The sequence below is a fragment of the Anthonomus grandis genome, chromosome 8 (assembly GCF_022605725.1).
Source record: "Anthonomus grandis grandis chromosome 8, icAntGran1.3, whole genome shotgun sequence".
Lineage (NCBI taxonomy): Eukaryota > Metazoa > Arthropoda > Insecta > Coleoptera > Curculionidae > Anthonomus > Anthonomus grandis.
Window position 1 is genome coordinate 16,551,285 of NC_065553.1, and position 26,354 is coordinate 16,577,638.

The window sequence follows — 26,354 nt, forward strand, 5'->3', positions numbered from 1 at the left end:
GGTGTAATTGGCCAGGTTCATCAGAACCGAGCGCTACCTGAGTGCTGGAAGTTTTGCCTATAATAGTAAGGACCAATAAAAATTGTCATACCTGAGCAACAATCGAGCGCTCAGGGAGCGCTTTTTTCTGATGAACCCGGCCATTATAAAATATAATTTTATGATCATAATCTGGTTTTGAGAATTACTTAAGTAGCTTTTATCTTTTATTATATATGTATATATTTATATATGTTCATATTCACTTCCTTTTCAGCAATGGTCAAATGTTTTCGTATTCTTTTCTTGGGGGGTGACAATGGGGGTGTACGTGACGCGTCAGCCATTATTCGTTAACAAACAAATTAACAAAAAAATAAACACAATCTTAACTTTTCAATATTGCGAAGATTCAAATATTCGAATAGCAGAAAATTCAACCAAAACGATCTAAAGCCGCTCGACTAATAAAATTAAATAAAACCCCAAGTCATGAACCCTATCGAGGCTCTAGGCCACACCTCCGGCGCAGAACGATCACGTGACCACTCCATCTGTTCGTTAACCCAAGTAAAGTCCAGTGCAACGATATATTAGAATGGTCATCCGTCAAAACACCAGCATTCCACCTGCCAAACAATGTCATCCACCTTCTATTTACAATGTTTGACAAGTAAAATGCTGGTGTTTTGACGGGTGACCATTCTAATATATCGTTGCACTGGACTTTATAAGGTATTATATGAGTTAGTGTGACTCATTTATATTTTATAATTTTAACATATTTTCAAGAATACTCTAATAATATTCGAACAGAAATAAAATGATGACCGTAACTCTGATTAAATTATTTTAATGTTATTAAAGAGCTTTAAACAAATAAAGCTAATTAAAGCAACTGGTTACTATTTAAAATTCTCTATGAAAATATCCGCAATCCAGTAAGAAAACCAGAATTGGCAAGCGAGCACTTAGGTCGGAATCGTTTTAAAATCCAGAATGGGTTTGTTTTAAAGGCAGACGTGATTGGAACGGGGACCGCAAACTAAGAACACACCGCTTCATTAAAGTCGCAAAATTAGAAATAAAGAAGCAGTAAAAATAAAGTGGCCGCCGGAATGGCAATCGTAGAAATTCGCCGGATGATTCTATGGTTATTTCTTTTTTTTAACGAACTAAATAAGGGGGTTTAGAACTACGAATTCCGCAGAAAAATATTGTTGTGAAGCTATGCAAAGGAAATTCTATTGCGGTCTATATGTTAACACTTTAATTAGATAATTTCATTTGAGAATATATGGGGGTCTTAAAATTATATAATGGAAATGAAATGAAAGCGTTCGCCATAGGCAATTTATGTGATTAATCCTTTTTAGCAATTTGCACATACATAATTTGCATGCACACAGGAACAAAAATAGTTTTAAAAAATGCTCCCTGGATAACCGACAATATTAGATTAATGAAAAACCTTTGTAATCAAGCTAGTTAGTAACTTGTGTTGTGTTTTGCAAAATAATATTTAATTTAAGTTAGTGTGGCAACATCCAAATTTATTACTTTTAAAACCCGTCACTAAGTGGCGCTCGAATCATGAGTTGCTAAAAGATTGACATGTCACTTGTCATCTCTCTCTCTCGAGCAAGAAATGGTTTTGGAAAGAGGTGCCTTGTTTATCGCTGAATATAAGTTTGATTTTTAGCCTAAATAAGGTGTTTTAATAACAAAAGTGTTAACAACAAATAGCTGATGCTTAGTAAACTCTCCTAACAAGGCCCTTATTTGGAATCTTGTTTATTGGGAGTATTATAACGACTTATGAAATTTAACAACAAATTCAAGCTTAAAAAAAGCATATCTTAATAAAAAAATCAAAACTGTACAGTTAACAGAAAATGGGTTACACTGCAGAGATTAAATACCGTAAAAAATAAAAAAAGAAATATGCCTGATCGCCTGAAAAACGTGAATGAATTAAATTACTATTTTAATAAAAAAGCGCAAAGTAACTATAATCCTAAACAATATCTATTAAAAACTTTTATAAAAATAATTCACTTCACAACTTTTTTATTAATTTCAATAGATGAGGAATTAGTTTATAATAGACAGTTTTCGAAAATGCATATGTTTTGACGCATAACATAGACATAAACGTCATCTTAGCCGCTGTTTGACAGCTCTCCTAAAAGTATTTTCGAAATAGGTGACACGTTTACCGCTAACCTAACTATAGCAAAAAGCGTTATTTTCAAGAAATTTGTTTTCATTGTTTTCTTTGTGATTGTTACCCCTTAGATTTTCTAAGCTTATTTTTATTTAATTCAAAATAATCATCCATTACTCTCAAAGAGACTTAAGTATATGACCAAACGAGGGAAAAAAGTAAACTCAAAGTCCAAGTCTCATAAATCAGGGTCTGTTAAAGGTTACGCGTTTCGCCGCATTAGGGCATCATCAGACCTAAATAAAATTATCAAAATTAAATGATACGGAACAGAACGCCAATTAACAGAAAAGACATACCTATTGAACTACAAAAACCACACACTGACTCACACTAACATAAAAAAATTAATAGACGCTGATTTATAAGACTTGGACTTTGAGTTTACTTTTTTCCCTCCTTTGGTTATTTTTATTTGATATTAAACAAACTATAGATATTTTATTAATATTTGATTTACAATATTATATCTAATTTAATTAGGTAGCGTTATTTAAAAATTAAAAAGTACCTAAATTTACAATATGATTGAGGACTTTGCAGTCCTAGGATCCTCCAGGTCTGACAGCGACTTAGATGATGCCCTGTTATTAAAAATAATTAATCCACGTATTAATAATAAAAACCGAGCCAATATTTATGATAATTTTAATTTAAACAATTTAGCCAACACAGAATGCGCATGGTGTTTATGGCTATGTCTATCGTCATTCGTCCGTAAGATAGCGGAGGGTGCCGTTAGGGATATACGATAAATGATACTTCAAATATCATACATGTCAGTTAGTGGTTACCGGTAATACTTTTTAATAGTTTCGAAAACTGTCAATTATTATTAGTAATATACAGGGGATTTCTTAAAGACGTGCTAATATTTAAGGGGATGATTCCTGGACTCAATTTAGGAAAAAAGTTCCTATGAACATAAGTCTTAAAGGTCTTAACTTTTGAGATACAGGGTGTTAAACTTTAAAAAAAAATAGTTTTTTAATAATAACTTAAACAATATTATAGAAATTTTTATGAAATTTGGTACGTGTATTCTATGAATCAAGGCGCATTTTTCATGTGCAAAACAAATATTTTCTCTGTCAGTGGCGTCCCTACAGGTTTTCTATTTAATATTTATTTAGTGAAAAAAATACTGTGCCACTGCTTTTTCTTAAAATAAAAATGATTTTTTAAATCCTCAATTACTTTTTAGCAAATTTGATCTCTTGTTTTTTTTCGTCCGACGCATACTTTTCGTTTAAAAAAATAAAAACAATTTTACTTCCCTCTAGATATGTTCATAGGAACTTTTTTTCTTAAAATAGGTCCAGGAATCACCCCCTTAAATATTAGCACGTTTTTAAGGAACACCCTCTATATGTTTAGTAAATATAAAGTTTAAGATATTTGTTGCCGACAATTTAAATATTGCAATAGTTTCTTTATATCGTCGACAACAGTGGTGGCATTTAATTTTTTTACTTGCACATTTTCTTTAATTTCTTTGTTTTATGTTCTCGAAATCAAATTTGATCTTTTTTTTTTTAATTGTTTCACACTATTTTACATGGTTTGTATTTAGTCTAGACAGACCCCACATTGTTTTCATTTCTATGAGAAGATTTTCGTATTTCTCAATTTTTTCGTTTCTTGTTTCTGTGACATGTTGAGTTTATGCAAGGGTCACGTCAATGATCGTTCGAGTTTTCTTAATTTCGTCAACAAGATAAATATCTAAGCGGTATTTTTTATGCCTTTATCAAAGATAATGAAGATAATACGTATTTGTAATATGATGTTCTCGTCTCTAAGTCTTTTAGTCAATTACGATTTTTTAGATTGAATTATGCCTGCTACTCTGTTATGTCTCCCTTACCCAGGTAAGCATCGTTTGCCAAGCTGGGACATCCACCAGTGATATGCTCTATTGTCTTTTTTACTATGTTGCACTTTCTGCATTTGTGAACAATATACAAATGCAGTAACTTTAAGCCCATGTCATTCGTAGTTCTTTGTTCTAATAACTTTATCCTATCATGTATAGCGAGGATAAATCTTTCGTTTTCAGATGCAAGTTATCCGTTTGAAGAAAAGACGTTAAATATTTGGGGTGCACACTTGTTTATGCAGATCCAGCTAATATACATCTCTTTAAGCCAGTTTATAATTTAAAAAAAAAGTGAGCGCCGAAGAGTGGCTTTTATCAAGTTTTGGCCATTTAATTTACTGTTAAGCAGTCTACTTCCTAGTTTAATGTAGCTTTGCCTAAATTTAAGCCTCATGCTGATATACGTCGATGCTATTCTATATCAAGATATTTATACATACTCTCTTGAGGTAGTATACAACTATTCTTGTGATTTTGTAACCAGAGATTTTGTATTGAAAATGCTATTTTGTGGGAGTGTTGGTTAGTTGTTAAAGAAAACTATTTGTTTCTCGCCATTAATTCTGAATTAAATATAATTCGAGAGGTTTGCGAGAAACAAACAGTTATCTTTAACAATTGACCAATACACCCACAAAATACCACTTCTAATTAATTACAACAACTGCTCCAGATATGTAATTCTTAAAAAAATCGAGATGTTTTGCAATTTTAAGTAATAAATAATTATTTTAAATTACAGTTATTATCCCGTAAAGACGTTACTTACCAAAAATTTAAAATATCAATCTCATAGGTAGTAAAACTGTGAAATCCCTGGCATTATTGCCAAAAAGATAGTTCACGTTTTCACTTTGCATTTCTTGAGGGCTGTACGTGACACGTCGTTTAAAATTCTTATTTCCTCTCTTCTGTTTCACCTTTGACTAATACCGTTCACGTACCTGTGCAACTGGCCTGATAAATTCTTGCTATTATTAGAAAATTTCTTCCTTAAAAATTTGAATAATTTATTTAGATTTTTTCATTAAAACGAAACAAAAAAAGAATTATATTTTTAAATACTTGAGTTGCTACTGCAATCTTTTTTTAAAAAATATTTCTCATTTAAGCCACAAAATTCAAGGAATTAAAGCTCAGTATATTAAAAGAATTTAATAAAAATATGATAAATAAAAATTTAATTTCATATCTGAACCATTATTAAACATAATTCCGTTTTTAATAAAAACTTTTACTGGCCACCATTTTAAAGGCCATATTGAACACATTTATTAAATCAGAACAAATAAAGTTTTAATCTCTTTGCTTCCCTTTTCTCAATTTTGCACATTTTACTGGCTATTTAGCCGGCAATAATCGCCTTTGTTATGATTTTTTTGAATTGGATTTAATTACTGTACAGTATTGTGATAATTGAAATTAATTATCCATGAGATTGATTGAGGCCATGCGGATGGTACTTTAATTTTAGATCAAAAATAATATTTGAAATATGCAGGTGGCGTTAATTAAAATTGCTGTTGTAATTAAAATAAAAGGTTTTTGAGGCTTTTTTTAAGTAAAAATATTTTTTCTTTACTTAGGTTCCGCACTATTTTCACCAACACCTGATTTAGCTAATAGTTAGTACATTTTTCCACATTTTCAAGTAAGAAACAAGTATAACATAATCTAGTTAGGCCAGCGGCAAGCCGACTTTTGCGTGCACTAACCCAATATTGAAGTATAACCAATTGTCACTAATACTAGTTGATTAAGCATGTCTTTTTACACAAAAAATGTTAATATGCCGACGTTCGCAGGTGGTTGAGACCATAGTTATAGTAGAAAAACTTCAAAAATACGGGGTTTTAGAAAAACCTACTTTTTAATATTAAATCTATAATATCGCCGAAAGTATTTGATATATCCTTCTAATTTTTTTTATATTAAAAAGCATACATAAGCGCTGCCAACTATCATAAAATACTTACAAAAATTGTTTATTTTTTTTCTGAAAAAATATTAAGTTGTAAATGTTTGAAAAATTTGAACCAAATTTTTCAGCAATCGAGAAACTTTTTTATTTGAAACATTATCAATATAACGTTTGCGAGGAAGTTGCATAAAAAACTGCAGGAAAGTTTAAAAAAAAACTACAGTTCTCTATTTATAATACTTTACGAGAAAGGAACGTTCAAACTTGCAGCGCAAAATTCGATTACCGCGCAGTGGTCGCCTATGCAGCATTTACTGCTGCTCCAAAAATGGATAAGCTAATTTTATTTATTTTTTTTAATTCCAATTTTAAATGTTAAAAAAGTTACTTTAAAGCAAATAAAACAAAAAGGCATTTTTTGGACACACCTTGCTAAGTGAAACTAAATAATAAAATATTGCACTTTCTATTTAGTAGGTACCAAAAAAATATTCCAAAAGTAACATAATAGTGTTGTTATAATCAACATAAAACATTTTATTAAATTATATTGTCTTCTATATCATCTTCCATATCTATGATTTCTGTTACATTTTTGCATTCCATCTTATATTTGCATTCAAGAGAAAAAATTGATGAACAAATTGCCATCACATTAATGTCAAAATTGCCAGGTAATAATTCATTTAATTTTTGTTTGTTAATAACCCATGATATAAACATATATAAAGAATAAGGAATTTGTTCCTGACTTTGTTTTTCATTTATTGCTTGCTGAATTTTTATTTTTATGATTTAGAATGGATTTTCTTAATATAGATGCAGCTTTATGTAATAATAAAGTATCACTTTCCTGTGGAATCCTTAATATTTCTTCGTCTGATATACAGTTTTCGCTAATACAGGAATATATAATATCATATTCAGATTGTTTGGACAGAATTAAAGTTGGTTTTCCAGGACGATGAACAAATGATAAAATATCTCCAAAATGATGTTCAATTTTTTTTCGAATATTACCTGAATTTTGAAAAATATTGTCTTTTATGTTAAGTTCTTGTAATATTTTGTCACGTTGACGTTAGACATTTTTTTTTCTAAAAGTTCATTTTGAATTTATTGAAAAAAATACTCAAAAGCGTTTTTTATTTTATCCTCATTTCTACTAGGTGGTTGAAATTTACAAATACTCGCTATACTCGCTATTTTTTTTTGCTTATATACTGTGCATAACATGATTTATGGTATGTTGCATCAGCAGCAAAAAAGTTCGAATAAAATTCCATCTTCCCGATCATTTCAGTGTCATGTCATTCCGTAGCGCTTTCTAATATTTTTTGGCGTTCTAGTATTTTCTCCTGAACCCGTACTAATAAAGAAAAATCCTTTTTTCTTGCAGGTACCATTCTTACCGCAAAATAAGCAATTAGTTTTTATATCAAAGGTATTACTTATCCGGTTACTATTGTTACTACACTTTGTCTCTTGTTCATTTTGTTACGTTGTAACTTCATTAATATTTTTTTATCGCAAAAGGACTTTCGACAATTAGAATGATATTTGTAGTTCCCGGGGGCTTCTATAATTTTACTTTGTAAAGACAGTAATTTTCATGAAATTTCATCTTTTCTTTTTTCTGCTGCTGAAAAAATGGTAACAAAACCTTGTAGTGTTGGTTTTTTCACCCCGGTAGCATCGTCAATGAGTTCGTTACAAAAAATACATTTTCCAGCAATCATCTTAATCCTAAAAAAATATTATTTTAATAACCTTACAAACCACAAAAGAGTTTTGGTCTTATTTGTTAATTTGTTTATTATTCCAAAAAAGTTCCAAAGATTTTTATAGCGTTTTTCAAACGTCTAATATTTTTCTTATTTTTACATAAATTGCCAGCGCTGAAAAAAATGTCTTCCAATAATACTATGTCTGCCTAGGATCGAAGTAAAACTAAATAATATAAATTATAATAAAAATATATAAATAAAAATAAAATATATAAATTATAATTATAATTTTCAAATAAACATGCATACCGGCTCTAACACTCTAAAATATGCCCGGCCCGCCGCCCTGCTAGACAAAACAATGATGGTCGCACTTGTCGGATCGATATCTGGTAATCGGTTGCACCTAAAAGGCATTTTTTTAAAAAACTTCCTTGTAATGTTATGTACATTTCCTTTACAGATTCGGTGTCAAAATTCCTTTAAATAAAAAAGTTTCTCCCTTGTTGAAAAATTCAATACCAAAAATACAATCTATATGAATTACTATTATTTTTTATTATCAAAAACAAAAATACTTGGAAATCATTTTGGCTAGATATTAGCGCTTAAGTATGCTTTTTATAATAATTAAAAAAAAATCGCATACGTCAAGTAGTTTGCAAGATTTGACAAGTTAATGTTAAATAATTTTTTGAATTTATGCTGTTTTTTTAGTTTTTTCGCTGTCAAGAACGCCCCGACCAATTGCCAACGTCGCCATAACAATTTTTATATGTAAAATGACCCAATATATCAAACGGTTATAGTCTTAATAAGTTATACCGTAACATTGGGTTTAGTCCTAAAACGACGACTTTTGAGAGCTTTGCCGCCGGTTTAAGTTAGCACCATCCTCTTGACGCTCTAGAAAATTTAATTTTAGAACAAATATAAGAATCTAGGCAGTCGTAATTACAATTTTTCCAGCAATGAGAGCTTTTTAAAAACTTTTTCTCTTATTTTCCGAGCTTTCATTCCACGTTTCTCTGATGGATTAGTTAATATCTTTGATAATTAGGCATAATTAATTAAGTTAATTGTAAAAGATGTTACTTGAACGTTGTATTAAAATAATTTAGTTAGAATATTTCACCGCTTTAGAATAAATTAGTTTATTTTATATATTTTTATTAATCTCACCTTCAAATAAAAATTTACATTTGTATTACTTAGAATATCTCATCAAGTCCTATATTAATCAATGGTGTATGCCAGAAAAACCAGTACCAAAAATGTCCAGAATATCCTTAATCCCTTTAGAGTGAGATTTAGTGAAGTTTACATATATTTAATTCACATTTAGAAATATATTTAAAATACGCTATGGAGCTTTAATATGTTTAAAAATAGAACTTTTTTATTGCACTATTTTGCGTAAAATACTATAAAACAAAGAAAACACGATTATTAATAAAATTAACTTCTTTCCCAGTTTTAGTTTTGCTGGCTACAATTTTCTATTATTATAAAGGTTTCAAAAACTTATTTTTTTATCTTTAAAAAATAAGTAAAATTTCTATAAAAAATATATTTATTACCTATTCCTAGGTATTAAATAGAAAATTGTAATTAGTATACAATTAAGTTATGCATTAATATAGCAAAAATAGTGAGAAAAACTATTTATATTATTATAACTACACATTGAAATAAAAGTATTTATTTAATTATGTAGTTAGTTAATTGTTTCGCCTTGTAAAGGATACTTTTTGTAAAAATATGAAATTTATCCCAATGGTAGTGTAATTTTTTAATAAATTTAGATTTTACTTAAAATCAAGTTACTAGAAAATGTAAAATAAAAATGTGCAGAAATAGAATAAAATATCTTAAGTCAAGATTCACAATAATTTTTTTTAATAAAGTTTTAATCTCTTTTCTTCGATTTTCTCAATTTTGCACATTTTACTGGCTATTTAGCAATTATTTTGACAATAATCGCCTTTGTTATGATTTTTTGGAATTGGATTTAATTTCTGTACAGTATTGTGATAATTCTTCAAAAAAATTTAATTATAAAAAAATGCAAAAATTTCATTAAATTAACCATGGAATAAAACAATCTACTTGAAATTAATTTCTCAAGAAATTGATGTGGATGGTACTTTAATTGACATCAAAATTAATATTTGAAATAGGCAGGTGGCGTTAATTACAATTGCTATTTTAATTAAAATTAAAGTTTTTTTATTTTTTTTTAAGTAAAAATATGACTTTTAAGAAAAAGTGTTTTGTTCGTACTTAAGACAAGTTGATTTTCATCAATTTTTAATATTTTTATTATTATTTATTTATTCATTTATTTTCAAATTACAATTTAACCTATATTACTTTCCTTAACTCTCAAGCGTGTAATGAAATAAATAATAAGTAAACTCCACTGAAACCAGTGGTTTGTGCGTGGGTTTAGAGTTATCACTTAAATTTACCCAATACCTAATAATAGCATTAATATATACAACAATAAGCAAACTTTATATTAATAATAAATGAGTGCCCCATTATATTAGGGATTGTTTTTCCTGTTTTAATCTATCCCATTTAATGAATGTTCATGTTAGCGTTAAGTCTATATATCAAAATTTTATTGTAGTTTTTTTTCTCTTTCCCTTCTCTCTCTTTTTCTTTTTTCTCTTTTCTCTCCTTACCCCAGTAATACAATGAACGAATTCAATGCAAGCTGTTCTACCTTGCTCCAGTAACCATTTTTTTAGGCCTGTTTTAAAAGATGGAATATATAAAATATTTCGTAAGTTTATACATAGTAAATTTCTCCATATTTTCTTGTCGGAAACAAGTAGAACATAATCTAGTTAGCACCATCCTCTTGACGCTCCCGAAAATTTAATTTGAGAACAAATATAAGAATCTAGGCAGTCGTAATTACAATTTTTCCAGCAACGAGAGCTTTTTAAAAACTTTTTCTCTTATTTTCCGAGCTTTAATTCCACGTTTCTCTGATGGATTAGTTAATAGCTTTGATAATTAAGCATAATTAATTAAGTTAATTGTAAAATATGTTACTTGAACGTTGTATTAAAATATTTTAGTTAGAATATTTCACCGCTTTAGAATAAATTAGTTATTTTTTATTAGTACCAGTTTATATATTTTTATTATTCTCACTTTTTAATAAAAATTTACATTTGTTAGTGTTATTTAGAATATCTCATCAAGTCCTATAATAGTAATCAAGGGAGTATGCCAAAAAAAACAATACCAAAGATGCCCAGAATATTCTCAATCCCTTAAGAGTGCGATTTAGTGAAGTATATAATATATATTTAATTGACAATTAAAAAATATGTTTAAAATTTACGATAGAAGTTTAATATGTTAAAAAATTAAATCTTTTTATTGCACTATTTTGCGTAAAATACTATAAAACAAAGCAAAAACGATTATTATTAAAATGAACTTCTTTCCTAGTTTTAATTATGCTGACTATAAGTTTCTATTATTATGAAAGTTTCGAAAATTTATTTTTATCTTTAAAAAATAAGTAAAAATTTCTTTAAAAAATATATTACTAAGTATTAAATAGAACGTAAAAATGCGCTAAAAATAGTAAATTTAAAATTTATTAAGATATTTTTCAACTAAATTGTAATTAGTATACAATTAAGTTATGCATTAATATAGCAAAAAATAGTGAGGAAAACTATTTATATTATTATAACTACACATTAAAATAAAAGTATTTATTTAATTATGTAGTTAGTTAATTATTTGGCCTTGTAAAGGATACTTTTTGTAAAAATATGAAATTTATCCCAATGGTAGTGTAACTTCTTAATAAAATGTGCATGAATAGAATAAAATATCTTAAGTCAAGATGCACAATAATTTTTTTTTACAATTTGAATATCTTATTTTATTCTTACTAAATTAAATTCTAATTGTATATACATGTATATATAAGTTTAAATTTAACGATTTTTTCAATTTTATCGATCTATTCCTTAATACCTTATTTTTTGCTTTGATCAATTTTTATCCAAATCCTGAAGAGGTTTTACGTTAAGTTAATCTAAAAATTCATACAAGAAATTATTATTTAATTATTATCAGAAAATAAATTTTTTGAATAAAAAATTAGATAAATAAAATAGATTTTTATTGGCTAATCCCGCCCATTAGGCTAAAACATTTTCAGAATAAACCAGTAAAGTGGAATTGGAATAATCCTTATAATGAAAATCTAAATTTCCTTCATAAGAATTAATTAAAAATGCAATTCCCGGAACTTTTTTTTAAATTTTTGTTAAAAAATGTTTAATAAAAATTGTTATGTTTTAATATAATTTAATTTATTGTACATCGCAATAAGTTCAAGCCTCCTCCATGATAAAATATGATTGTTTTACTTATTTTCTATTAGAGATTTACTTACAGTACTAGCTATTTATATTAAAGAAAATAAAATAAGAAATTGATTTGAATTTGAAAGTTGAATTAATAATCAACTTTAGGTTAGGAAACAGCAGCGAGAAAACGTGTAATTTCCAGTAATAACGTTTTCTGCTTACTTTTCGTGTTACAAAAAAGAATAATAAGATACATTTGCAAGGCTTAATCTCGTAATACATATCGCCATTTAGTTAAAAAAAAATTCACACTGGTATACTAAAAGTTACTTACAAGCTTGTTATTTAAAAATCGGCATAAATTCAAAATAAACGGTCCTAGATATCGCACACGATACTCAATAATAGTAATATCAATATATGTTAAGCTTTAATTTAAGAACATTAACTGTTGGATGTTATTGCTTTTATTTTGTATCAAATTTTTATTCTCATTGTAAGCTCAAACTCGAAGAGAGCATAATTTTGAGCAAGGTTCGTAGCAATTAAATAAAAAGGTTAGGAATAGTGCGAATGAATGTTGTACATTTATTATATATAGTTTGTTTTTTTAGCTGGCAGCGTGCTCAAAAACACTATTTAAATCATTTTAGTCAAGAAAAGTTTCAAAGGGAAATTTTTTAAACATAGCAACCGTTAATAATATAAAGCCCTAAATAAAAAACTCATTAATAATGCAGAAAAATGTATTAAAATATATATGTTTATATTTGCTTCTTTACTGTTATAACTAAATTATTCATAGAAACAAGATAAAATATTTTTATTATAACGCAAATAGCAAAAATTACGGCATCTTTTGCAAATGACAACTCTCATAACACATGAAGTGGTCCGCACAAAGAAGCAGTCAGTCATTTTCTTTTCTGGCTCTGACTGTATTCATATCTCGGTGGTAGCAGCTGTACAAAAGGCGCATAAAGATATCTTATCTGGAGCTTTCAAGCAAAACAATGCATTAAATAGAACAAGGACTTGGGCTTATTCTCCGTCAGTATTTTTAATAAAGACAATGCCTCATGATGATTTGTAAAAAAAAAATTCGGAACGTCTAATTCAAGAGTTTTAAAATGGAAGTTTTTAAAAAAAACTCTTGTAATTTAGGGTTAATGTCTAAGGCGAGTAATTCGGTTCATAGTTATAATTCCTTATTTTTATATTAATTTATTTTATCAAATTTGAAATAAAAGAAAAAATTTAATGTAATATATTTTCTGCTTTATGTTAAAAAAAGTCTTCCTGTTTCAAAAGATTATTTTTAATATAGTAAGATTGAATCGATTTTAAGCATATTTTTTATCTAGCTAAGTAAATCAATATTATTTCCACATTAAAACTATTAAGTATTTATTTAAGCTAAACTAAGTTTAGGTTATTTAATAAGATTTTAAGTGTACTCATATTTTTGTTTCTAAGATCAGCCATTTTATAAAAAATGAATGACATATTTGAACAATATAAAATGTTTAGAAAATAAATTGTATTAAGAATTCTAGTTTTGCTGGTGAAATTTTTAATGTTAACCTTCTTTTTCTATATTCTCAGTTTAAAGACGAATTTACTTCTTTTTTCCTCAGCTAAAAAAAAATTAAAGGGCCAAGTATTTTATAATTGAGAAATTTATAAACGCATAATTTTGAGATCTACAAAAAGCCAATAGTTTTTTGACGCTACGGGCCAACCAAATAAACGTGGCCTCTGAGATGCGCAAACGAAGGAGTGAAAAAGCCAGTGTGTGCAACAGAGACGAAGAAAAGAAAATTAATACTTTAGGCAGGATGTGCTGTGTTTACACCCTGCATATTTTGTTCATGTTAGTTACATAAATATTTGATATACTACGTGAAATAATACTTTATTATTTACTAATTACTAATTACATATTACTATTTAGTTATTATGAAATAATGGTATATTATATGTACATCATACGAATAGTTAAATATTTACAATTGTATATTTTTTTAATAATAATAATAGATAAAAGCCCAAACAGTATCATCATATAGACTCATTGGTTTGGCATTATATGTATTAAAACATTTGAAAGGTTTATTAAAAACCGTCTAAAATTTTGGATGGTGAAAAATGGTCTATTTTGAAGAACACAATTTGGAATTGGATAATCTACAAAGGAGCAAATGACAGAATAATTCAAGAAAGTATTTTAATTTCTTTTTACTACACAATATTTCCAGTAAAGAACGTAAAAAATTTAATTTGTCGAAAAGAATAAAAGATCCTAACGTCCTTGAATTAGGAAAGATCAGAATACCATAAAAATCAAGTGTTATTAATAAAAAATTTTTTAGATGAAAAGTTGTTATGGAAAGATCAAATTAATTACATTATAAAAAGAACAAAAAAAGGTTTAAATGTAATAAGTAATAGAAACTGGAAAGCAGATCAAAATTTATGTTTGTTATTTCACAAATCGTTTAATCCTTTAATCATTGCTTTTTCTAGTATATTTTATGGATCAACCGTAGATACTCATTTTAAGAAAATTGAAATTATACAAAATAAATGCTTTACACAATGTAGAGGATGAGTTACTTATTTTATTGTGTATTATGTCTTATGGTTAAAAATTGAAAAGAAGAAAAATTTATTATTTATTATTTATTTTAATTTTTTATTTACAATGTGCAGGATTCAACAGCATGCCAGCCTCTGTTGGGTATTTTATATTACTTAGTAGAAAATATACTGCTAATAAATTTATATGTTAAATAATATAATAATAAAAAAATAAACAAATTATTATTATTAAGTTGTACTCACTTATATTGGCGAGTAAAGAAATACCAATATTAGTTGAGAGCCTTTATTGGATAACATATAAAAAACATATTTTTAGTTTCAGTAATTTGCATCCATATTTTCATCAAGTCTTCGAATCATTGAATTATTGCTCAAAAGTAATTATAGAAAGTGAACTTATGAAGAATATCTTGGTATATCGATCCTAGAGAGGTTTCTAGGAGAACAAAATACAATATCGATAAATTATTAACAAATCTTTACTTATGAATCATTTTTAAACAACAAAAGTAAAAATGTATTTCATCATAAAAATATGAATGTTATCAATACATTTAATTACTTGGAATATTCTTTTTTCTATTTGGCTAAAATATATTCAATTGGAGGACCTTTATTCTATTGTAAAGATTTAAGTTCAAACTGTAAATTTATATTTTTTGTTTCTGATAATTAAGGTGCTCTATATAAGATTTCTACATGTATAGAAAAAACAACTATAAAAAATTATGTAATAAGGGAAATTAAAAATCTATATCGATTTTAAAAAACTTAAAATTGATTGCAGATAAAGCAGCAAAAGAGTCAACGACAGGTGGTAGGGTTTTCGACTTTAAAATTCCTTATACAAAAACAATTTTTTAACATATTAAGAAAGTCATTAGTACCATCACTCGTCTTAGGTCTTTCTATGCTTAATATTCGGTTCATATGATTAAAATAAGAATTTAAAACAATGGTAATTCTGATTGTGGAGAAACAAGAAACCTCGAACACCTTTCCTTAAAATGTACAAATTTAGATGCTTTAAGAAAAAACTTAAAAATAAAATAAAAAAGTATGTTCAATTTCCAAGAAGTTTTAATTATATTTATATCGCTCAATGACATTCCCGTTTATAAGGCAATATATCAGTTCGTAACAAATGTAAAAATATCACACTTTAGAATCTCCAATGAACCATTATTACTATTTTTAAGGTAAGTACGCTTAGATCATAACTTAGTTTTAAATATTTTAGAAAGTAGATATTAAATTGAAATTAAAAAAAATATGATGTGTAAAAGATAAAGAAACTAAAGAAGAAAAAAGATTTGAAAAAAATATATTTTTTTTAAATTTGATAAATTGGTTATGTTAAGGTATCTTAAAAAGAGAGATATTGGCTAACTGGTTTATAGACCAGTAAGTGGGTACAAAAAAAGGTCTTTGGCGTGCAAAAGGTTGGGTAGGAATTATTTAGAAATATATTATTTATGAGTAGACCCTCTTCAAAAATCCAAATTTTCGACCTTGGGGGGGGGGGGAGGGGGATCGCGCGCGCCGCCATCTTGGGTTATAGGTACAAGGAAACAGTTTTTTAACATTATCTCCGTGATTGTTCACCTTACAACAAAACATGTTTTAAGCAAAGTTAACGACAATAAAATTTCTTATATTTTATTCATTAACAGTTTTTTTGTACATTTAATATATAAAGAGTTAGACGGACACAAAGATGGTATTCTTAAAAAAATACTGAGAACTAGAGATTTTTCGTATTTATAAACGGGGTTTTTTAATTTTACAAAGTACAAAGTTAAATTAATTATATACCATAAGGGCAAATAGGCAAATATATTATGTCATTTGCGCATTGCACTACTACATATATTTAAAACTATGTCAACACAAGGTAACACAATTTTTACAATACTGTTTTTGGTACGAGGCCCTATGCCTAAATTTCGAGGCAACTAAATTCAAACGTAAGGATAAAATTACCCCATTAACAGCGGTTAATAGTAGCATAAAAGTCGGCGAGGAAACAGTTCCTATAAACCCACTAATATTATTCCAGAGAATGTGCATTACGAAGAAATCTGACGACGAGTTGAAAAATTACCTTAAATTTGAGCTTTCTTCATTTCCTCTGTTACTTTTCTCAGAAGACGGAATGCGTAAAGGTACGAAATCATCGTTATATTCTGCATTTAGGCAATGTACCGAAAGTGTCTATCTGGGACATAAGAAAATCAATGTTGTGGATGGAGGATATCTGTTACACAAAGTTATATGCGAAAAATATATTCAGTATGTAAAAAATCACTATGGTTCCAATGCAGTCGTTATTTTTGATGGATATGCGGAAGGTCGCCAAAAAAGTACAAAGGCAGCAGAACGACTACGCCGCCGCCGATCAAAGAGGCAAACAACTGTCGATGTTATTTTTGACGAATCAATGTTGGTTCAAGTTTCGCAAGAACGATTTTTAGATAATGAAAGCAACAAACTTCGCCTGATTTCGATGTTGACAAAAAAAATTAAAGAAACTACTATTACAGTTAAGCAGGCTGAAGAAGATGCTGATGTTATGATTGTGAATACAGCGATTTCCTTAGGATCAATACTTGATGCAGTTTTCATCATCGGAGAAGACGTGGATCTTTTAGTTCTACTAACAGCGTTGATGTCGCCACATCTAGACAACATTTACTTTTGCAAACCTGGGAGAGGTAAAAATCCTGAAAGAGTGTACTCTGCAAAGGGCTTACAACAAAAAGAGGCAGCTGAGAACATTCTCTTCCTTCATGCGTTTAGTGACTGTGACACAACATCGTCCCTTTTTAACCAAGGAACCTGAAATTTTTATCAATTATTCAAAAATACCCCAAACTCACTGGCATCATTGACGTCTTTAAATAAGATGACGCCACACCAGCATGTATTGAGGAAAGAGAAGCACAGTTTCTTGTCGCTTTGTATGGCGGTGACATGGAAAAAGAGACCCTAGAAGAACTTCGATACAAATTTTTTATAAGATCATCCATAAAAAATAGATTTAATCTTGCCTCTCTCCCACCAACTAGGAACGCCGCACGGTATCATTCATTTAGAACATACAATCAAGTTCAACAATGCTATGGAATCCAAAAAAAGGCAGACGACTGGGGATGGAAACCTGGTGCAAATGGTTTATCTCCCGTAACTATGACGGAGGAATCAGCTCCAGAAATATTATTAAAAATTATTTCATGTCATTGTAAAAAAGGATGCGGAGGAGCATATAGCTGCAAAAAAGCTAGACTGAATTGCTATTATGTATAGATTCTGTAATGGTCAGACATGCGACAATGCCACAGAGGTTCTCATCGACAGCGAGGACGAGGATGAGAAACTATTATCAATTGAGAACCCAATTATCCAAAGAACTGGTAATAACTTAGATGACGAAATTCAGGATGAAGACATAAATTAACCGTGACCATCTAAAAGAGAAACTGAAACGAGAATTGAAAAGTGAAATATGTGGAGTAGACAGGGGACACCACGGTAAAAAAAACAGGCCGATTAGCTTTACCTCATGGTGGTGTGGAAATAAGCTTTCAGTTTGCATTGCAAACTGAGTATTGTTTTAATTTCGTGAGAGATATGTAACGAAATATGACATTTTACTATCAACGATAGCGAAAAAATATCACCTCTTTTAACAAGGGTAACAAAATTACTGAAATAGCTAAAAACATATTTTTTAAAACTAAAAAATGGTTGTTTGAAGTATTTTTTTCATGTTTGTGTCCGTGTAAATCTTTGTATATTAGAGGTATAAAAAAGTGTAAATAAAAAGTGTGTTTTCTTTAATTTTGTTTATGTCATACTTTGTCGTAAAATTAACCATTACGGACGTAATGCCAAAAAACCTTTTTTTTGTATGTGTAATCCAAGATGGCGATGCGCGCGGTCTTCCCCCAAGGTCGAAACTTTGTATTTTTGGTCACAGTCTACCCGTAACTAACATATTTCAAAATAACTTGTACCCCACCTTTTGCAAGGTAAAAAGCCCTACTGCCTGGACTATTAATCTAGTGCTATTAAATATACTACTATTACTAATATTAAATTCTCAAAATTTTCACTATACTAGTCGCAACATTTTTATTGACTACGCTTTTCAGTTTGCCTAATACGCTTTGAAGAAAATAAGCTATTTATTAAATATTAACAAGAACGACTTAATATGATGAATCTGATAAGGTAGGTTCAAATGAGTGTCAACAAATAATAAAGACAATTTATACGACTATTTATCTAATCTTATCTAATAGCTTTTTCGTCTAATAAAAATTTTAAATAAAATAACCCTTTCAGCAAAACTAACTTTTTAGAGAGTTTTAAGCATATTTAATACACCATTTTTGGTCTTGTTTGATTGTAAAAAAAATGGCAAAAATACTAATGTAAGTGATAATAATAATCGTTAATCGTAGCAATATTAATATTCGTTTTTTTTTTCATGTGATATTTTTCATTGTGTAGATTCATTAGAATATAATACAACTTTTTTAAAACAATTTTTACACTTTTCTTATTATTTCTTTGTTTTATTATGTTTTAAATGAAATCGTGTTTTTTTGCACTAATAGTAATTAGAGCTACTAACGAACAAAATTGAAATATTTAACTTTTTTTACAAACATTAAACACAACTACTAAATAAATCTTTTTGAATATTTTGACTTTAAGAATCCATATAAACGAGAGTATTCAGCGAGTCGTGGAGATAATATTTCATTCTATTTCTCTAGGAAGCAAAGCACGCGAAAGTGCCGCTAACGATATCGATTGACTAGAAAGATTGCGGAAGATTTATAACACCACTAAAATTAACTCTCTTGATGAAGATATATCGTCCAAGAAACCGGTTAAGATGGCCACGATGATTTTCTTTGCTTTTCTTTGAATCTTAACTAAAATTAATATAAATATAAAGAGTTGAGAATTAAATTTTATTTTCTTATAAATAATATAACTTGATCCCTGAGATAAAAAAAGTTTAAGATACCTTAAACTGTTAAAAGTGCAACTGGCTCCATAGAGCTTTAGAATTAAGAAGTTTTTAAACTTTAATGCTAGAAGTAAATTAATAAATGAAAGTTTTGAACGTTTAATACTGCCTTAAGATACGTAACCGGTCAATAATAGGTTTTTTTATTGGATAAATAAATTATTTTATTAAACTATTCTTAAAATAAATGAATTAAAGTTAGAAGTAATGACCTGAAGCTAATCAAGGCAATTTAATGAACTTTTATTCAGGATATTTGCCTACTTTTCGTTGCAGTTTGTAGACATTAGCTTAATTTGTACTAAGAAATTCAATTTATCTTTTTATTTAATTTCGCAGATCACGAATTTAGTAGAGACTAGTTTTTTAGATTTTCTTTAAAGCTAGGTAAAGGGTTAACCTTTACTTAAATTTTTTCTTTACCATAAAGAGCAACCTATTCGATAGTCGCTTTAGAATTTTTTAGGAATTTGTAAAAACTTTTCCTTAAAAAATATGCCTTTTAACAATATACAGACTTAATCTCATAAATTACAAAAAAATAGAGCTATAGTGGTGATATATGTATGTGATAAAAATATAAAAAATCATCGGCTTTAAAAAATTATAAGATTTGGACCGTTTGTTTAGAAAGTTGTATAACATCTCGTAGCCTATAGGCAACCAGTTTAACGAGACTTATGAAATTTGTGGGATTTTTTTATTATTGATCTTTAAACGATCAGCAAAGATTAGGCTTACGGTTTCCGAGATCCCAATGGTCACCCTTGAATTTGGGACACCCTGTACAGGATGGCTCAAAATGCTTGTAACAGCATAGAACTTCGAAATGTTTGAATATAGCAAAAAATTTCAAAATGCTTCTTTATGGAAGACAATGCTTTTTTCAGAAATATTTTTAACACTATCCCTAACTAATTCATCCCCAAGAAACAATTCCTAGCTTTTTTTTTTTTAAATATAAAAATATTTTTTTCCATTGTGTTCAGATTTTAAAAATGCTAGTAAAAAATATACAAAATTTGGGGTGCCATTTAAACAAAAAATTAGGGGTGGTTTCCTAGGTGTAAGTTAGTTAGGCGTTGTTTTGAAAATATTTTTGAAAAGAGCATTTTCTCCCAAAAAAACGCATTTTGGAGTCGTCAAAATTGGCGAAGTTCTATGCTTTAAAAAGCATTTTGGAACATCCTATGAATTCTTATTATTTAAGTTTTTATGATTTGTATTTCGTAGAGAATTTCATGAAACTTGGCATTTATATAGTAGGCCTTAGATTACACTTCTGCTTTATTTATGCCGTGTGTAAAATTATTGTATTATAGAAATAAACAAGATATGATTTTAAGTATTATGAAGAAATATGAGACAAAAGTATGACAAACAACTTTAATCGGTTTTCCTGAAAAGATCATTTAATCCCGAATATTCATTTGAAGAATTGCCTAACATATCGGCAATACAGGAAATAATTTTTATTAGACTTTCACTATATCTTCTTCTATATCGATTAATGGGAAATAAAAGAAATTCTAGTTCATTTGCTTGCAAATTACCATAATCTAGTTGAGTAACGTTTGCTTCTTTTTTTACACATAACTTGCTACTCACTTGCAACATTCAGGATTTAACTAACTAAAATTAACTTACGTGTTTTCCATCCCATCGCTTATACTCTTTCCATTCTTCCAATCCAGGTCTCCAGTACTCTAAAAGGTACTCCTCCACATACTCTTGGCCCCTGCCTCTATCATATCTGCCCTGAGTTTGCACTCCAGTGATTACATGAACTTCTTTAAGGTCTATTTCAATGAATTCTCTTACGCCTTTTTCGATTGGCTGTTTGGGGCACCAGCCTCCGCCAGCTTTCTCTACACGAAGCCTGAAAGTGAATAAGTGAATCATTAGTTCTGTTTAATAAGCTTAATATGTGAATAAATTAATATTTATTAAATATAACACGTTTTTTTTTTATTTTGAGATCAACTTGTGAAGCCTTTTGTAATTTTTCTTTAAATTTGGGAAATTTTTTATAGAAATTAAAATACTCCTAACTTAAAAAACATTATTGTAAGAAGGCTGCTTATACGACTCTTATAATTAACATAAAGTTCCTAATTCAATTATATTGACAGGTAGTAAAATAATTTTAATAGATTTTCAAAAAAAAAACTTCTAAATTATGGGCAGCTATAAAGATACGTTGAGTTTTATGTGCCATAAGCTATACACGAAATAATAAAATTTTATAGGCAGAGTTATATATTATAAAGATTATATTTTACTGGTCTTTTCTTTTAGGTCTTTCCTTTTTGAGTTTTTTTTTAATTCTATTTAGTCATAGCAAATCCTATAAATGAGAGCACAAAAACAAAGTATAAGCTTATTTCTTACAAATAATCCTCCTTTTTGTTTATTTTTTAAATGATATTAATGGATACAGCTAGTTTTTAAAAAAGTGAACAAAAGAAGTAGTTCCTTGCGCGATCAAAGAAGTAATATTCTCAACCCCGTTCCAGAAACGAATATTGCAAAAATGAGAATAAAAGAGCGACAACACGGGAAGGAGTAAAACCAGCAAAGTAACTTTTATTTAAATCAACTCGAGTAGAAATGAACCACTTTTATTTTGTTCTTCTTATTCCAATTTCACCTCACTTGAACCCGCAGCAAACTTGCCAGACGATATTTTTTAAATTAACTTCGAAAACTTTTTATTTTGTTTTTGTTTTTCAGATTTTAGTCGTAGTTTTAGTAACTGTAGTTGGATAATTACTAAGTAGAATAAAAATTAATTTTAATAAAATATTAATGAATGAATGAATGTCCAAGTTTACAATACATTTTCAGTTACAAGCTTTATAATAATGAAAATCACTTCAAGTTAAACTAGCAACAGTGGAAAAAATTCACAGCAAATTAAAACTCTTTAAAAACAAACTCCTTAAGATTGAATGGAATTAATATCAAAATGCTTAATCTGCGTAGTCTATATATTAATTATGTAATTTTATATTTGGTAAATATCTGCATTGAACTTAATATCACTTCAGACTTATGCAAAATAGGTTCTCTTCTAATATGCGCATAATTAGTGCATTATGCCTACTATAAATATTTTATAATTTTTAAATGTAAAATTTATAAATAATAAAAAAAATCTTTGTAGTCAATTATTGAAAATTTTAATTGAGAAAAAAATATTGCTTGACTCTCAAGGCATATTTCGTACACTAAGAAAAAAAACAGTAAATCAAACATTTAACTGTTAAATTAACACTTTTTAATCGTTAAATTAGTCCAATAAATTTCAAATGTTTGACGAAATAATACAAAAAGTTAAATAAAAACCATTCATTTAACAAAGTGAATTTCTTTAATGAACCAAATATCAACACTTAGATTATCAATTAAAATTAATAACATAGAGCTTTTTCAAACAGTAATAAATTAAATTCCAAGTGACAGGCCTCAAATATATCGAAATATAAGGTAAAAGAATTACACGTGTTTCTCCTGTACTAAGCAACATCAGATCTACTGAAAGAAGAAACAGGAATAAGCTTTACGAATTATTGAATAATAAAGTAAATATATAATAAAGTAATAAAAAATAAAAAAAATATTAAAGTATAAAAAAATAATAAAGTGAGGTGCAAAAATTAAAAATGTCATTCACACAGTTCAGGTCTGGACTTTTCTTGGCTTTTTTATTTCCATTTTTTCTAGAAGGTTTAGTCCTTTTTACCTTTAGGGTATTCATATAATACTTCATATTCTCACGTATGGTAGTAGAATATCCTACAGATAGACAATACCCCTATCTATTACGATTATAATGACCAGTAGATTCAAAATTGGCAACTGACATGTAATATTAAAATGATAGGACTCGTAGATTTTGAAACAATATCTTAAAATAAATTATTTTAAGATTTTATGTGCAAAATAAAATGTAGGTCTCTTGGAAAAGTATTCAATAAAACCCATCATTTGAAAAAATCTATCCAAAATAATTCAAGGCATCCCTGGAAATTATACTTTTTTCTGTAATTTCGGAAAATTCGCAAAAAATGCGATTTAAAAAAAATACAAAAGAAAGCTTTAATTATTTCCAGGCAGTTGAATGAATTCAATAATTTCATAGTGAGTAAAGAAAGTAATTGACTCAATTGCCTGGATAAATACTTTGATTACTTCCAGACAGTTGAATGAATTCGATGATTTTTTAGCAAACAAAGAGAGTAATAGATTCAACTCTTTGGATGAATATCTTGAATCGTTCCAGGCAGTTGAATAAATTCAATCATCTCACAGTGAGCAAAGAGAATAGTTTACTAAACTACCTGGACAAATATTTTAGTTTTTTCCAGGCAGTTGAGTCAATTACTCTCTTTGCTCGCTTAGAGATTATTGAATTCATTTAACTACCTTGCAGTAATCAAAATATTAAATTTAATCATCTTGCAGTGAACAAAGAGAGTAATTGATTTAACTACCTGGATGAATATTTTGATTACTTCAAGGTACTTAAAGGTATTTAAATGAATTCAGTCATCTGATAGTGAACAACGAGAGTATCTGACTCAACTGCCTGGAAGAATACTTTAATTTTTTACAGGCAGTTAAGTGAATTAAACTACCTCACAAAGAGCAAAGATAGAACCATGCTGCAAGTTAAATACCTGAAGGATTTTTTTAATTTGTTGAGAAATTCCATCAAACCTCAAAGAGAAAAAGGAAAGGAACTATTTTTAGTTCAGTTGCCTGTAAAAACAATTTAATTTAAGCAGTAAAGTGATTAAAGTGAATTTAATTAATTTACAGGGAATTCACAATTCACCGGATATTTTTTCAAATAAACGTTTTTGTTAAATAGTTTCCCAAGTTACTGACAAGATGGTAGACCATAAATGAAAATTATTTCTTCTATGAGAGTAGGGAAAATTCTCGAAAAGTTATGTTGGGCAATAATTTATCAACGGAAGATTATATAGGTGAAAATATTTTTTTTCCAATATTTTTGATTTCAATTGTGGATGTTTACTCGGAAAAAACATCGAAAATTTTGATTCATTTATAGCTGAAAATTATGGCTTTTCTGTGACTTAGCTTTTTCCAATCTTAGCAAAAAACATCAGTTTTAGAAATTTTTTTACCGTCGGATGCTTAAAATGAAATTGGGTATAATTACGTTTAATAAACACTACAAATATTCATAAAAATATCTATACTATTTTAGTGAGGTAATGGCATCTCTAACTTGGTTGTCATACATTTTCCTGTAACTAGGAGCTAGTTTTATTTAAGTATGTACAAGTACAAGTGAAATTTAGTGTCCCTCACATTTCTGACTTTATTATTAAACCACTCAATTAATATTTTTTTATTTATGTTTCTTATTGGAAAAAAAAAAACGATTTAAAATGCTGTCAGCAAAGCTACCTCAGAATTCAGAAAACCCCAGTCTTGGTATTGTAATGCCTCATACAGTCTGTTAAGACCCCGTCTAGTAAAGCGTTGGTAGCTTTTAAAAGAAGGTTCATTTTTGTACCTTGCAATGGAAGCTGGACCTGGAGATCTACAGAGAGGTGTTCAGAAAGAGCAGTATTATTAACGCAATACCTTTTCACTAGGTTGACAATTGTAATGACATTATATTAAAATCACAATTATAAATGATACAATTAGAACATTTAAATGTTTAGTTTTAACAGCCAACACTTCACAATGAAATTCTTGAGACAAACTTGTAATACTTTCAATATTACTGCTTAGCATATCCTGTCTGGTTCGGATAATACAGTGACCACGACTCATAGTTGATCTGTTGTAGTAAGTTGTGACCGCATAGCTTTAAAATGTTAAATCAATTTTTGTCAAGTATTCAATATCAAAAATTTATTATTACATTATTCTGATACCAAGTAAGAATTTATTTAAGCGAGGTAGTGTTTCCAAAAATTATGTGCTAAATTTTGTATGAAAAATATGAAGTCTGCTTACGCCTTATAGTTTATTGAAATAAAGTTCTAAATGTTAATTTAACAAATAAATTTTAACATGTTTTTTGAGACTTGACTTATGCTTAAATATCGGTTTTTTCAAAACTTTTCTTATTGAATTAACGATTCGAAATGGGAAAATACAAATAATAATTTACAAGATTAATAACTAGTCCTAACTTATCTTTTTAACATATATGGATTGGAAATACAATCATCTTTGAACAAAATTTTTATTAAACCTTTTTTTATGATTTTTTGAAATTATAGCTATCAATTATGTTCTTATTTCACCATTATAATTAGCGTCAATCATACACTTGAATAAATAAATGAATATTATTTATTGGGTATTAGGTGCAATTGAACATAAATTAATTTTCTAGTATAGACATCTGCTTTCCACGCTCTAATTACTTTTATATCCGGACAAATCGAATAACATAACTTGATTACCGTATCATCACTAACGAGAATATGATGATTTATTGCCGATATATCAGTAATTGGAATAATTTTGAAAACATTTTGGTAATTGTGGTATTGTAACGTTTTAATACCCAATAAACTAAACCGGGAAAGTTTTGTAAAAACTTGTCTCTCTGGCAACGTTCCAGTGCTT

The 26,354-nt window shown here is 28.2% G+C and overlaps 1 protein-coding gene across 2 annotated transcripts in view; it reads right to left on the minus strand.

Moving 5' to 3' along the window:
* The window catches only part of LOC126739476 (discoidin domain-containing receptor 2-like), a 305,530-nt gene that overhangs the window by 123,930 nt on the left and 155,246 nt on the right, over positions 1–26,354 (minus strand). For both annotated transcript variants that reach the window (XM_050445155.1, XM_050445154.1), the window contains exon 4: positions 21,378–21,609. In XM_050445155.1, the coding sequence (XP_050301112.1) occupies positions 21,378–21,609 (232 nt within the window). The remainder of the gene's footprint in view (positions 1–21,377; positions 21,610–26,354) is intronic.